Below are 15,462 nucleotides of genomic sequence, written 5' to 3'. Positions count from 1 at the left end.
AGGATAGATATATAGCTACTTTCTCTTAGTTCATTGAGAAGAAATGTTTGTATTAATATTGTTCAGACAAAATATGTGTACATCTTCTCCTCTGAATAACTACTACAAAGGCAACAATATGCAATGTATTAATTATTGTAACTGTCCTGCTAACCTATTTTGAAACTATTTCATTGCTGTTTTATCACTGTTTTCTTTAAAATGCATTAACAATGGGATTAGCCTTTCAAGGTCAGTGAGGATTCAAGACATAGGAGAACCTGTAATGTAACATGTTGTAACACATTTGTGTCCCAAATTTACTGATCAAGGAGATTATGGGGCCAAAGAGGAACGTGATCAATGATGTAGAGTGTGCCTAAGGAGAGTCACATGGAGAGAAAACATTCTCTCAGGCCTTCACAGAAAGCAAGTTGGTCAAGTAATGGCCATGAGTCATCCACATGACTGACACTGACAAAGGAGCTACAAACTGTGGTACAGGGTTTCATAGTAAATCTTGAGATTTGACTAACCTTGTCATATACAAAAGTTATATTTCTTATTTTGTCTTGCTTAATTTTGGTCTTAACCATCCAGCAGAAAGGCATAAAAATGAGGTATAAAAAGTGAAGCCACATTAATAGGCTGAGCTGTAAAAGGCTTAAGTCAACAACTTCTAACATTGCCAGTCCTATGGATAACCCACTAAGATTAGGTATTACTGGACTATATTGGAATGTTTTGCTGAATTCGCATACCTATAATATTTAAATTGCAATGGAATACCCATCTCTGACATAACTAAACAAAAATGTTATACAAATGAAGGACCATTTTGTATCTGTAACACACAATAGTTAAGATAGGTATACAGCTACTTTCTCTTAATTCAGTGAATAGAAAGATTTGTACGAATAGTGTTTGTGGACAGGATATCATGTCTGCATCTTCTACTACGAATAACCACTAAGAAGACAACAATATGCAATTAATTAATTATTGAAACTCTACTACTAATCGGTTTTGAAACTCTCATTGCTATTTGTTTCTCAATAAAATTATTTTTAATGTATTAAATAAAATAAAATATATGTTTTCAATATGGAGAATTTGAAAAATACTTGCAAAAACCACTAATGAATCTTAGAAAGTTTACATCATTTCCTGAATATTTTTGACAGTAATACGCACTTTACCTTTGAACAAAATACTTAAAAGACAACAAATATAATAAGAATTATAGTTAGAAACTATAAAGTTAGGATGTAAATGTAAAAATTTTCATTTTGCTTCCATACAAATACCTAAAATTTTAAAATTACTCTTTCATATAATTCAGGCAGAAGCACTGCAAGATTTCACCTGCCCATCACACTCAGCTACAGGGGATGTGTGTTAATGGTTTGAGAACAGGAAAATCTACAGTAAATATAGACACTTAGAGAAGTTTTCCAATAGCAGAAGTTAGAATAGTCGGGGATCTAAACAAGTACAGGATGGAGGGGACATTAAAACATAAATTATTGCCAATGGAAAATAGAATACAATAGAATGAGATTAATAGGAAATGAAATTTTATAGGGAATGAGGATACATAAAGGGTTTTATAGGAAACATGGAGAGAAGTTTTTTGTTTTGTTTTGTTTTGTGGAACCGGGGATTGAACTCAGGCCCTTGCGCTTGCCAAAGAAGTGCTTATTCCACTGAGCCATCTCCCTGGCCCCGGAGAGAAGTTTTATAAAAATTAAAGACGAAAAGATGGAGAAAGGAGAAGGGGGCATTGAAGGGATTAAAATGTATTATTTATGTGCACCACTCTTCATGAAGAATGTAGTCATTATTTATTACAAAGATGAACTAATAAAAATAAAATTAATTAAAAGACAAAGTTGAAGTAACATATATACTTATGTACAAATAAATTTTAGATGTTATAAAATTTGGGTAAAATTACAAGGCTGCATATATTTCCCTTCCAGCTCACCAGCCCATTCACTTTGAATTAGACTTCTAGGTTTTAGGGAAGATGCATAGAATACTTTTTAAAATAGTCAGTTTGGGAACTCAAGTTTTATTGGGTTGTTTTTTTGGTTTTTGTTTATGTTTTTGCTTTTGTATTTTGGTACTGTCTATCAAACTCAGGATCTTCTGCTTTCCAGAAGACACTCAGTTACAGGAAATACACTGAATTATCTCCCCAGCTAAGCACTCGAGTTTCTAATCATCTTCCTAAATGTAAATACTGAGTTTAGGATGTCTTTTAATGTTTTTTGTTATTCAGGTAAAGAATATCTCTGAATTTAAGGGGAGGAAAAAGTTGGGTCTGTGGGAGAAGAAAATATGAATCTTCCAACTGATATTTCACTCAGTGAAAACAATGTGTAGAAAGATGGCATCTTCCAAAGTCAAGGTGAGTCAGTGTGCCTTATTATTAAAGAGAATAAGGGTTTGGATATTCACTGTGAATAACATTGTTCAGAACAGATATTTGTTAAAACTTTGCAATCATGAAGAAGACAAAATTATGATTTATTTAAGAAATAAATCACAAAGAACATATTTGGGCATGTGGTTGCTCCACAGAAGTCATAATGTAGCATCCAGCTCAATATCATCATATGCAGTTTCTTCTTGTCTCAGAACCACTGGAGATTCTTTCTCTTCCATGAAAGAGAGTGTGGTTTCTTGTAAGACTGAAGACAGTTGCCTAAAACAGTACAAGAAAGTGCACATGTGAGTGATGACAGAACAATGCGTGATGTGCCTACATAAGGAAAACTAGTGTAGAAATTGCTGCTAGATATGTGTGGAAACAGGACTTATCTGAAAGGCAAGATGGACCTGCCTCATAATGGCTTTTTTTTGGAGGGGGGGCAAGGATTGAGACTGGCTCTTGCTATTAAGTTCAGCCTAAACTTAAACTCATGATATATCCCAAGCTGGCCTTGAACTCATAACAAAGCTACTGACTCTGCCTCCCTAGTGATGGAATTGTAGGTGTGCACCACCAGCCCAGCTTGATACTTCATACTTCTTGTTCTTTTAAAGAACCTTATCTTGATCTGAGTGATGGAAAATAGGAGTGATAGTAATGGTAAGGCAGGGGATAAAGTTATCAGTCTGCTTTTACATATCAGGCAGGTATGATCCCTTATAGAATGGAGATAGCAGATGGCCACTTGTAATTTCTCAATGTCTCAATAATAAAGCACACTTGATCTCAAACTAATCATAAGAACAATTTGATTCCCCTTACAAATGCTAGAAGAGAACAGTTTAACCTAATCCTATGGTATCTTGCTCCTTATGGACCATAAACCGGCTGATGAGCAGAATGCCTGGATTTGTATGTCAACAGAAATAATGAGGAGAATTCATACCTTCCTCCAAGTGAAGAAATTTTATGATTGTCAAATCAAAGTTATTTCACTCTCTGCATAAATTGTGCCCACTGTCAATTTAAAAAATGTGGTTATGGGGCTTCTTGAAAACAGTACTCAGAGTTCATAGATGGATTTCACTTTGCCATTGAGAAATTGCAAATGTCTCACAATTTAAGTCCCTATATTTATTATCAGAACATATAGATATAGATATTTACTTTGGGATATGAAAATGAGAACAAAAATACAGTTTCTGAAACTCATACTGTAGCCAAAAATGTGCCCCCACCCACCCAGCCAGTATGCTTCAGTTGCCCAGGTGAAAGTCGTTGGTGTAGTTCTGATTACTTCTGTCTCTTAGAAAGGGCAGGTGACTGTGATGCATAGCTGATTACTATGATGCATATGATAAGAACAATAAAGGACAGCAAAGTACTCTGCTTCTTGCCTGCAACCACATAAAACCTCCCTTTGTTAGCCATCAGGGACTTGTAGTTGGGAAATGATATTTATGTCGACAGAAAAAACATCTACCTCCAAATCCTGAATGTCATTTCAGAATTTCTGCTTCCATATGCAGTACAACAATTCTACATCCAAATATGGTGTTCACAACACAGAGAATATAATGTTTCTTTTTTAAAGAAAGTATATAATAGCTACAAGCAGGGATATGGAGGATCAGACATCATCTAGGTATGCAAGGCTATCTCAATTCTTACATCAAAGGAATAAGTATGAGAGATGGGTTCAAACAAATCTTTCCCATGAATATAACTTGATTAAAGAAAGAACTACACACCCATCTGTCTGGAAATATCTGGCATCATCTTTTTCTTCTGGAACAAAGTTCTTCTCACTCCTCCCATAGGAAGAAGGAATTTCAAGAACAAGTACCTCTCCAACATCATCATAACCATTTCCTGTAGCATCACCATGCTGCCAAGGATGTTCTGAAAACAGACAAAGATAAGGTGGAAGATAAATATATATGTTGGACAAGGTGTTAAGTCTTATCTAATGCAGATATTATAAGTTAGGCAACATTCCATGTGTAAACTGAAGTTACACATTTGAGCTCAATATTCTTAGAAATTCTGTAAATCTAAGTACTGCAATGTATTAATATCAATAATAATCACTAAACTTGCCTCTCATACTGGAAAACAACAAAAAGTCTTTATGATATAAATTTTAGCATGTATCTGTGCTACTTTCAGGCATATAACACATAGTTGGACAAGATCAGTAGAAATCAGTGATTGAAGAAGACTAAATTTGGACCAAATTAATTCAGGCTAACCTGGTGTCTTTGAGGCAGTGAGAGACACTGAGCTGCAAAGTCATGAAAACTTGAGCTTCTGTTACTCACAGATATACACACCTATCATCCCCATCATGGGAGTCATAGGTTTCAATACCCTCTAGTATTGTGTGGACCTTAGAATTCCACATTCTCAGAATCCTCCTGGTTATGTCCCTTCCTAAGTGTTGTCCATTTTTTACCATTTATCAAATATTTAGCATGCATATTTCTCTGTCTGGTTCCTTTGCAGAGAAAATCTCCTGATAATGAATAAGGATGAAAACCTTGAACGTTATGCATTTGAAGGCTTACCAAATTTTTTGCTGTCACAGTTCACATAAACCACTCAATTTGTGCTTCACTAGCTTAGGTGAAAACCATATTCTTTTTTTTCTTTTTTTCTTTTTCTTTTTTGTGGAACCGGGGATTGAACTCAGGTCCTTATGCTTGCCAGGGAATTTTTCTTTTCTTTCTTTCTTTTTTTTTTTTCTTTCTGAAAACCATATTCTTAATGTCCTTCACTACAAATTTTTTGAGAGGGCCTCCTTCAAATCTTATTCTTAAAACATAATTTTCAATACAATAATACACTTTAGGTATGTGTATGGCCCACTATAAGTAGCTGTGGATATGAAAGGTAACTGCACCACTTCTTTCCCTGAGATCTTAGAGTGAGCAAATGGGAAAACATGTGGATTAGAGAAAAAAACGATGTTCCCTGTAACAATCATAGCAGGGTGTTCTTCTCCAAGAGATTCCTCCTGTCCACCCCATCAGCCAAGAGAGGACATGGCTCTGCTACCTGAGGTTGATTCACGCCCAACATCGTCCTCATTGTCTTCTGTGTAATATAGAAGTTTAGCTTCCGAATTATCAGGCACAGTTCCTAGTACAAGAAAACAAGTCAGTCAGACATGTAGAAGGATTTCACTAGGATGATTCAGAGAAAATCTTGAGGCTTTAAAAATTAAATTTTTCCTTATAATTTGATTATCTCATGCATTCCATTGCAATAATATAAACCAGTGAGTGTGTGCTTGTTGAAGGTATTCACACTGATGACAAATGACTGAACAGAAAGAAGGGTTTTAACACACCTGCTTTATCCAGAAAATCCATCTTTTCTGCTTTCACTAGATACTCTATCTCTTGGTACAAGGCCTCATCAACAGCATCTTCAGTGGATAAGGCTGGAGAAAGCAACATGCGATTATATGTATGTGTCTTCAACCAGACAATCATTTTACTTCCCAGAAATCCCCTTTGAGAAATCTCTCTGGATTGCCACTATCCATTCTTTAATTTGTGCTCTAAAGTGACATAAGTAGCTCTCATGACACTAACTGCATTCCAGACTGTTTCTTTGATATTGCTCAATTACACTTTCATATTTGAGAATTTCCACATTAAATCAAAGTCCAAGTATTCAGGGTTTTTTCAATCCTGAACTCTATAATTCAGAAGATATTTGCCCAGAAAACAGGAATGAAAGTTAGTCATCTGTATTCTTTTTGAAAAATCCATAACTAGTTCAGTCTTTCCCTACATACTTTCAAGATCAGCTTAACCCTTAAATTCCACCTTGATGTGTTGCTTTCCATATTCCCATTTGAGTTGCCGAGATGATAAGGCTCAGTAAGAGAAGTGTTCCAAGGATGATGCAGAGGATCTCATACAAGGAGAAGTTGCCAGGGACAGAGGGTGAGACTGAAGTTGTGCCTGAGATGGAAAAATGATTAAAAAAATGGTCATAATCTCAGAGAAGTGAGTATCTCAGTCATCCCTTAAGGCCCCAGGATACAGTGGATCTTCCTGAAGTCAAACATACCAACCCACAGTTCACACTAACCTGTGGCAACTTTGATTCAATCTAACCCCATATAATGCTGATCAGAAATAAGAGACTTTTGGGACAGCAACTTAAAATATTGCATTGCTGTTTCTAAAAGTTGATCACTCAATCTACAGGAATTTTGTAAGAAGCATGCTAGATTCCATAGTGTAGGTAGATTGAAAACTAAATGTCTTTCCTATTATATGGCACAAAGAAAAACAACTGCTTACTTATAGTGGTGGACAGAGCAGCCATTTCTTCATCTGACAAGAGAAGAAAATTGGAGTCAGTACACTTCACTGACTGGACAACTCGCATTTCTCTCCCACAAGTCAGGAGCTCAGAGTGCAGCCTCTCTATAGCCAAATCAAGGAACAGGGGCAGACTAGCAAGGGCTCTTGGACAAACACACACACACACACACACACACACACACACACACACACGGCTGCAGCCCTAGCCCATGCCTCTGGCCCTGACACTCACCTGAACACCTCACACCCGCATCCTCCTCATGCTTGCAGTCACTCTGTCCCCAGGGAGCCATTCCACAGGCCCAAAGAGAGGGCTCCCAGCCACTGCATTTCACCTCATCCATCCAAATGGTTCCATTTCCAGGGCCAAATGCAGCAGCTCCCAGGGCGTCCAGAGCACGGCCACAACCCAGCTGCTGGCACACCACTTCGGCCTCTGCCAGACCCCAGGAGTCATCGCATACTGTTCCCCAGGAGTCTTTGTGCCACACTTCCACTCTCCCTGAGCACTTGCTGTCTCCACCGCTGAGCCTCAGCTTGTCTCTGTCTGAAAAGAGAGCAGAACCTGCTCTTACTGACCGGGTGGAGAGACAGAGCTCCAGGAAATCAAGAAAGAGAAAGGGGCAGACGTACCTGTGCAGGGGGTGGATTCTGGACAGCTCCTGAGTCTTTGTCCTGCAGGAACCAGGGGTTCAGAGAAGAAATTAAGAACAAATTAAAAATTATTTTCAATAAAAACAAAATGCAGATACAACCTGCCAAAACCTGTGGGATGCAAGGAAAGCTGTCTTGAGAGGAAAAGGTATAACAGTAAATTCTCACATTAGGAAAACATTATAAGCCCAAATAAATGATCTTATACTGTTTCTCTCCCACAAGTCAAGAACTCAGAGTGCAGCCTCTTTAAGGCTGAGCAGGGGAAGACTAGGGAGGGATTTGGACACACACACACACACACACACACACACACACCACATACACACACACTCCTGCAACAATGGTCCATGCTTCTGGCACTGACACTCACCTGAGCACCTCATACCTGTGCTGGAGATGAAGAAAAGAATAAATTAATCAGAGTTTGTTCTTTGTAAAAATAAAATTGATAAAACCCTAGCCTATCTGATTTTAAAAAGGAAGAAAAAACACAAATTCATGCAATGAAGCATGAAAAGGATGAAAGGTCTACAAACTCGAAAGAAATTCAGAACAACATGAATATGTACTTCTAAATTCTTTACTCTCACAGGATGGAAAATACTGAAGAAATAGTGTGTTTCCTAGATACATATGAAATGTCAAAGCTGAGTTAAGAAGATATACAAACTCTGAATAACACAAGAATGAAAAAGGAAATTGAATGTAAAATTAAAATAAACCTACCAAGGGTAGGGGAGACAGCTCAGTAGAATGAGCATTTGCCTGGTAAGCACAAGGGCCTGAGTTGAATCCCTACTTCCTCCAAAGCAAAGAACTACTTTACATACAGGACTGGTGTGAAACTCTACAGCTGAAGTCCCTGCAGAGAGGATAGGGGACAGAACCACCCAGCTAACCCAGGAGCAGAACATCTTGCCAGAGGAGAACAACAGGTTCAATTCCAATGGCTACAGCAGGAACAAACTGAGCACCACAGCCAGACCCGAGCCAGTGAAGGATGAATACAAACTTTGTAGATCTGCACTTGAATTTTGGTATGTGCTAAGGTTCTAACTTCATCAAAGCTCTACAACAAAGGTCAGAGGAGAGCACTATACCAAATGACAAGGAGATTCGACCCAGAGCCCATGCATGGCATGTGAATGAGACTGCCCAGGGCCTGCCGAATCCTCATGTAACCCAGAACCCAAAACTGGAGTGTGAGTGAGACCACCAAATCCTCATTTGACCCAGAGTCAAAGTCAGGCGTGCAACCCTGCAAGAGAACACCCTGCAAAGATACGACAGGCAAGACTCACCCAGCTGATTCAGGAGCAGATTATCTTGAAAGAGTGGCACAGAGGGTTCAAATCCAAGGGTTGCAGCAGGAAGAAGTGGAGCGCAGCAAACAGACCCGAGCCACACCCACTTCACAGAGTTTGAACTTTGTACATCCAGAACTTGTGCTAAGGTAATAATTCTAACTAAGCACTACACAAAAGGTCAGAAGACAATGCTATACAAAATGACAAAGAAAAGGAGAAAAATACAGTTGTATGCCCTTAGCCCACCAAAAACAAATGCAGAAGACACTAGTATAGAAGAAACTGGAAATCACACACCTGAAATCTGTGAAATAATAGCATCAGAAATAAAGAAACAATTGCATAAAGGAATAGAGAAACTCAGAGTAGAAGTAATTTCTGAAGTAAGAGAATAAATGATAACTATAATAAAAGAAGTGCAAAGTGCTTCTAAAGAAGACACTGATTAAAAAAATAAATCATTGTTATTACCATAAAACCTAGGCTGTTAGGCTTAACCTCACTACCTGTCTGAATATCAAACATCTTAGGTATAACATGGAACAGGTATTTTTCATTAAGTCTTGATATGTTGAACTCAAAGTCCTTACAGAATATACTGAAAAAAACATACAAAAGTTACAATATATTTTAAAAATAGGCATAAAGAATTATATAATTCTTATGTTTACACATAAATCCAAAAATCCAACCACATGCAACCTTGAAGCAAGACAGTCCCACAATATTCCTTTCCCTGGCTCTTGCATTCATTCACCAATACCTTCTTTTTTACAACCATCTACCTGAGAGACAGCATAGCAGCAACTGACATGTCATGACAAGCAGCCCATATTCAGAAGACCAGAATGACAGGCACTCCAAGCATGAAACTACTATAACAAATAGTCATCTTCAAAGCAGTTGCTTAGTTCACAAGTGTCAGTATATATAGCTAGTCAGGGTGAAAAACTTTGCAATTAACTGCTAGATTCAAAAATCTTCTGAAGATTCTCAGGATCATTGCCTTGTCCATCTTCTACATATAACTGGATGGCTTGTCACTGTCATGTTTCCTAGCTCTTCTCCTATCTCTGTTTGGTAATAAAAATAATCTTCTCTTATGGATGGTTAAAAACCTAAGTTTGCAGACCAAAATTAGAGAAAAAGAAGAGCCTCAATGAAAGCCAACATTTTGGCCCTAACCTTCTAAGGTCAATTAAGACTCAAGACATATGAAAACTTGTACTGTAACATCATGTAACTCAGGAGTGTCCCAAATTTTCTGATCAAGGAGATTATGGGGCCAAAGAGGAAAGTGATCGATGATGTAGAGTGTGCCTAATGAGAGTCACATGCAAAGAAAACATTCTCTCAGGCTTTCACAGAGAGCACATTGGCCAAGCAATTGCCGTGACTCATCCACATGGCTGACACTGAAAAAGGTTCTACAATCTGAGGTACGGGATCTCAGGATAAATCCTGAGGGGATTTCATCTACCTTATTAGACCCAAAAGCTACAACTCTTGGTGCCTAAATCTTGTTTTATCATGGTCTTAGCCATCCAGCAGAAAAGTATAAAAATTAAGTATAAGAAGTAAAGCCATGCTGTTATGTTGAGCTGTAGGGGACTCGAATCAACAATTTCAGACATTGTCAGTGAAGCGGAAGACCCAATACTATTATGGACTACTGGACTCCTTTAGAATATTTTGCTGAGTTGACACATCTATAATATTCAAATAATGGAACTAAACAAAAAGGGAATACAGATGAATGTCCATTTTGTATCTGTGTATTCAAAAATGGTTAGGATAGATATACAATTATATTTTCTAAAAGAATAGAGGGATTTGTTATAATAGTGTTTGTAAATAGGATATCATGTCTTCATCTTGTATAGCAAATAACCAATAGGAAGAATGCATGCAATGTATTAATTATTGGAGGCCAGGGAGATGGCTCAGTAGAATAAGCACTTGCCTGGCAAGCACAAGGGCCTTAGTTCAATCCCTAGTTCTGAAAAAAAAAGTATTAATTATAGAAAATATCCTACCAATTTGGTTCAAAACTGTCTCATTGCTATTTTTTCTCAATAGAATTATTGAAAAATAATTAAAAATATAGCAGAATATAAAAATGATGGAATCTCTGAGTAAGGGATATAGAAAAGAAATAGAATGCAAGAAGCAGATTCAAGGTGATACGCAGGACATTAAAACCTCAATCACAAGGTGGCCACACCATTTGAATGAAAGTGAAAATATATTTTCAGACCTTAAAGATACCATTACAGTTAGTGAAAAAGTAAGGAAAATCTCTTAAAAATAACTAGGATGCAGGAAAAAATAATTCAAAAACTGCAAGATGATACAATCATGAACAACATGAGATGAATAAGCATCAATGAGAAGGAAGGAGTAAATACAAATGACATAAAAAGAATATGGGCAGAAGTAATAGCAGAAACCTTCCCAAATATGGGGAAACAATCTGATATTCAGATAACCATAGCATATAGAACTCCATCAACCCAATTAAAAACACAAACAGACATATAATAATCAATATTCCAGAAATTCAGCAGAGTAACAGCATACTAAAAGTCACTAAAAGAAAAGAAAAGAAAAGAAGAGAAACATCACATTTAAAGGAAAACCCAGTCCCAGCCTAAGCCCAGGCTCGGCGAGTGTGTGGGAGACCTTCTGCACTCCTCTGTGCCTACTGAATGCTGCCAGACCCAGAAAAGGCCCAGTATGTGAGAGTGAACTTCCAAGAAGCTCTTGGGACATCTCCACTCCTCTGGACTCAGCCCAGATCCAGCGTATGAGAACTTGCATTGTGCTCTCGGGGCCCCTCCAGACTGAGCCCAAGCCCAGGACTGTCAAGTGTGTGGGAAAGCCTCCACATTCCCCAACACCTGCTGGACCCCTCCAGTCCCAGCTCAGGCCCGGCATATAAGTGACAACTTCCCCCTCACTCTCAGGACCACTCCACCACTCAGGACCCAACCCAACAGTGGCTAGTGAGTGAGAATTTAAGCCACACTTTTGGGACTGCTTGATACCTTGATCAAGGCCAGGCTGAGAGAGTGAGCAGGAGAGTATCCATGCTCTCCTATGCTGGCTGGACTCCCATTGTTCCAGACCAAGGCCACGCCCAAGAAGACACTAGCTCAGCTGAAATGTCTGATGTAATAGCGTCTAAGGTAAAGAATCAACAACAGAAAGGCACAGAGGAACTCAGATCAGAAATAACCAATGAAATTTAAAAAAAAAAAAAAAATCTCTGAATTAATAGCATGTGAAGTAAAGAATCAAATGCAGAAACATAGAGGAAATCAGATTAGAAAGAATCTCCGAAGTAAAAGAATCAATAACTGTTTCTTAAACAGACACTAATAAATAAAATTAGAGGAGATTAGAAAAACAATGGAATCCATCAAAGAGCAATAAAGGAAAGAAATAGATCGCATGAAGCACAGTCAGAGATATATAGAGGAAGTTAAAACCTCAATAACAAAACCTTTTGAGTGAAAATGAAAATAGACTTTCAGATTTAAACAGATCATCAGAGTAAAAATATTTTTAAAAAGATCTCTTAAAAACAATGATTCACGCAAAATTAATTCCTCAACTGCAAAGATGAACAACCTGAGAATAATAAGCATCAATGAGAAAGAAGGAGTCAACATAAATGACATAAAAACAGTATGGGCAGAAGTAATAGCAGAAAATTTCCCAAATATGAGGAAATAATCTGAAATTCATTAACTGAAGCGTACAAAACTACAAAAAACATTAACACTGTTAAAAACACACGGAGACATATAATAGTCAAGATCCCAGAAATCCAGCATAAAAACAATATACTGAAAGTTGCTAGAGAAAAGAAACAGATCACATTTAAGAGAAAACACATCAGAATAACAGGAGATTTCTCTTCACAAACCATGAGGCAAAGAGAGCATGAGCAGGGTATTTCAATTCCTCTATGAAAATAAATTCCATCTCAGACTGCTATACCCTACAAAACTCTCTTTCAAGTTTGATGGAGAAGTGAAATATGGAGAGCCCAGTTATGGCATGTGAGTGAGATGACTCGGGGCCCATTTGATCTTGAATCAACCAAGAGACCAGGCCCAGCATGTGAGTGAGATAACCTGGAGCCTGCTGGATCCAGAATCAACCGAGAGCCCAAGTCCCACATGTGAATGATATAACACGAGGCCCACCCAGATCTTGATTAGACCCACAACCCAGGACCAGTAAGGAAACTGCAGCAGAATTCCCTGCAAAGAGGCTAGAGGCAAGAACCAGCCAAAACAGAAACAGAGCATCTTGCAGAGTGAAACACAGGGTTCAACTCCAAGGGCTGCAAAAGGAAGAAGGGGAGCTAAGCAGCCAGACACAAGCCACACCTACCTGGAGGAGTTTGAACTTGGTAGATCTGGAACTGGTAATAAGGTAAGAACCCTACTTAAGTTGTACACCAAAGGTCAGAAAACAGTGCTGTAACAAATAAAAAAGAGAAGGAATAAAATGCAGTTTCAGGCCTCAAGACCACCCAGAACAAATGCAGGAGACAATAGTGTAGAAGAAATTGGCAATCACAAATCTGATATCTAAGAAACAATAGCATCTGAAGTAAAGAAACAAATACAGAAAGTATAGAGGCAATCAAAGAAGAAAAATTTCTGAAGTTTAAAAAGAAATGATACAAAGAATTAAAAAAGAAAAAGCTGGTTCTTTGAAAGATTAAATAAAATTGATAAGCCCCTAGCTAACCTCATCAAAAAGAAGAAAGAAAAAATTCAAATAAGCAATAAGGAACGAAAAGGGTGTAATTAGCACAGACCCAGTGGAAATTCAGAAGACTATCTATAGCTACCTTGAAAATATTTACTCTAATAGAATAGAAGACACAGAAGATATGGACAGATTTCTAGAAAGGTAAAAATTACCACAACTGAATCAACAAGATATAACCACCCTCAATAGGCCAATAACAGTCAATGAAATATGATAAGTAATTAAAAACGTACCGGCAAAGAAAAGTCCAGGTGCGGATGGATTCGCAGCAGAATTTTACAAGAAATATAAAGAAGATGTAGTCCCTATACTCCTCAAACTCTTCCATGAAATTGAAAAGGAAGCAGTCCTCCCAAAATCATTCCTGGAGGTATATTGTACTGATACCAAACCAGGGAAAGACACAACTAAGAAAGAGAACTACAGGCCAATCTCCCTCATGAACATAGAGGCCAAAATCCTCAATAAAATCCTAGCAAAAAGAATACAGCAAATCATCAAGAAGATCATACACCATTAAAAGGTAAGATTCATCCCAGGCGTGCAAGGATGGTTCAATATTTGATAACCTATAAACATAATACACTATATCAATGAAGCAAAAAGTAAAAACCACATGATCATCTCAATTGATAAAGAAAAGGCTTTTAACAAAGTCCAACACTCATTCATGTTCAAAGTCCTACAGAAAATTGGAATAGATAGTATATACCTCAATCTGTAAAAGACATTTATGAAAACCCAATGGCGAATATAACCCTAAATGGGGACAATCTGAAGTCTTTTACTCGTAGATCGGATACAAGACAAGGATGTCATCTATCATGACTCTGATTAAATATACTTCAGGAATCATTAGCTACAGACATTAGACAAGAGAAAGAAATAAAAGGAATAAGAGCAGGGAAAGAAGAAATAAAATTATCTTTATTCACAGATGACTTGATACCTTACTTGGAAGACCCAAAAAACTCCAACAAAAAGCTACTATACTTAATACAGAAATTCAGTAGCATAGCAGGTTATAAAGTCAATACCCAAAAGTCAATAGCATTCCTCTACACAGGCAACAAACACACTGAGAGGAAAATTTTGGAAACAATAACTTTTACAATAGCACAGAGGAAAATGAAATACCTTGGAATTAATCTAACTAAAGAAGTAAAAGATCTTTTCAAGAAAAATTACAGTACTCTTAAAAAAGATATTGTAGAGAATTTCAGAAAATGGAAAGAATGCTCCTGGATAGGAAGATCCAACATTGTGAAAATGGCCATACTCCCAAAATTGCTGTTCATATTTAATGCAATCCCTATGAGGCCACCAACAACATACCTCACAGACCTAGAGAAATCAAACCAAAAATTTATCGGGAAAAAGAAAAAACCTAGAATAGCAAAGGCAATCCTGGGCAATAAAGACAAGGCATAAGGCATTACAATTCTTGACTTGAAATTATACTACAAGGCTACTGTGATAAAATCTTCATGGTACTGTCAACAAAATAGACCTGAGGATCAATGGAAATGGATTAGAAGACACAGAAACACCTACAAAAACACTCATACGACCTTATTTTTGACAAAGGGGCCAAACATACTCACTGGAAGAAAGATAGCCTCTTTAAAAAGTGGTGCTGGAAAAACTGGCTCCCTAAAATTAAACTTCATCCAAGTCTATCACCATGCACTAAGGTAAAGTCAAAATGGATTAAAGATCTAAACATTAAAGCAGAAACACTAAATCTCCTAGAAGTAAAATAGGAGGAACACTTGAAGACATAGGAGTAAGCAAAGACATCACGAACAGAAATCAAATCGTATGGGAAACACATGAAAAAATTACCAACTGGGACCAGGTCTTACTGAGAAGTTTTTTCACGTCAAAAGAAATTACCAACAAGGCGAAAAGGCAACCCACAAATTTGGATAAAAACATGGCAAATAAA

General features: G+C 37.5%; 1 protein-coding gene across 1 annotated transcript in view; it reads right to left on the bottom strand.

The window, feature by feature from the left end:
• Positions 1–2,568: 2,568 nt before the first annotated feature.
• LOC101568111 (antigen WC1.1-like) overlaps positions 2,569–15,462 on the bottom strand; it is a 162,925-nt gene continuing 150,031 nt past the window's right edge. The window contains exons 10-16 of the mRNA XM_012517432.2: positions 7,393–7,434; positions 6,986–7,306; positions 6,253–6,390; positions 5,769–5,861; positions 5,474–5,557; positions 4,168–4,318; positions 2,569–2,689 (exon numbers count right to left, since the gene is read on the bottom strand). Of these exons, the coding sequence (XP_012372886.2) occupies positions 2,569–2,689; positions 4,168–4,318; positions 5,474–5,557; positions 5,769–5,861; positions 6,253–6,390; positions 6,986–7,306; positions 7,393–7,434 (950 nt within the window). The remainder of the gene's footprint in view (positions 2,690–4,167; positions 4,319–5,473; positions 5,558–5,768; positions 5,862–6,252; positions 6,391–6,985; positions 7,307–7,392; positions 7,435–15,462) is intronic.

This window comes from Octodon degus, unplaced genomic scaffold (assembly GCF_000260255.1).
Source record: "Octodon degus isolate 3935 unplaced genomic scaffold, OctDeg1.0 scaffold00178, whole genome shotgun sequence".
NCBI lineage: Eukaryota > Metazoa > Chordata > Mammalia > Rodentia > Octodontidae > Octodon > Octodon degus.
This window is presented reverse-complemented; position numbering and strand designations above follow the sequence as displayed.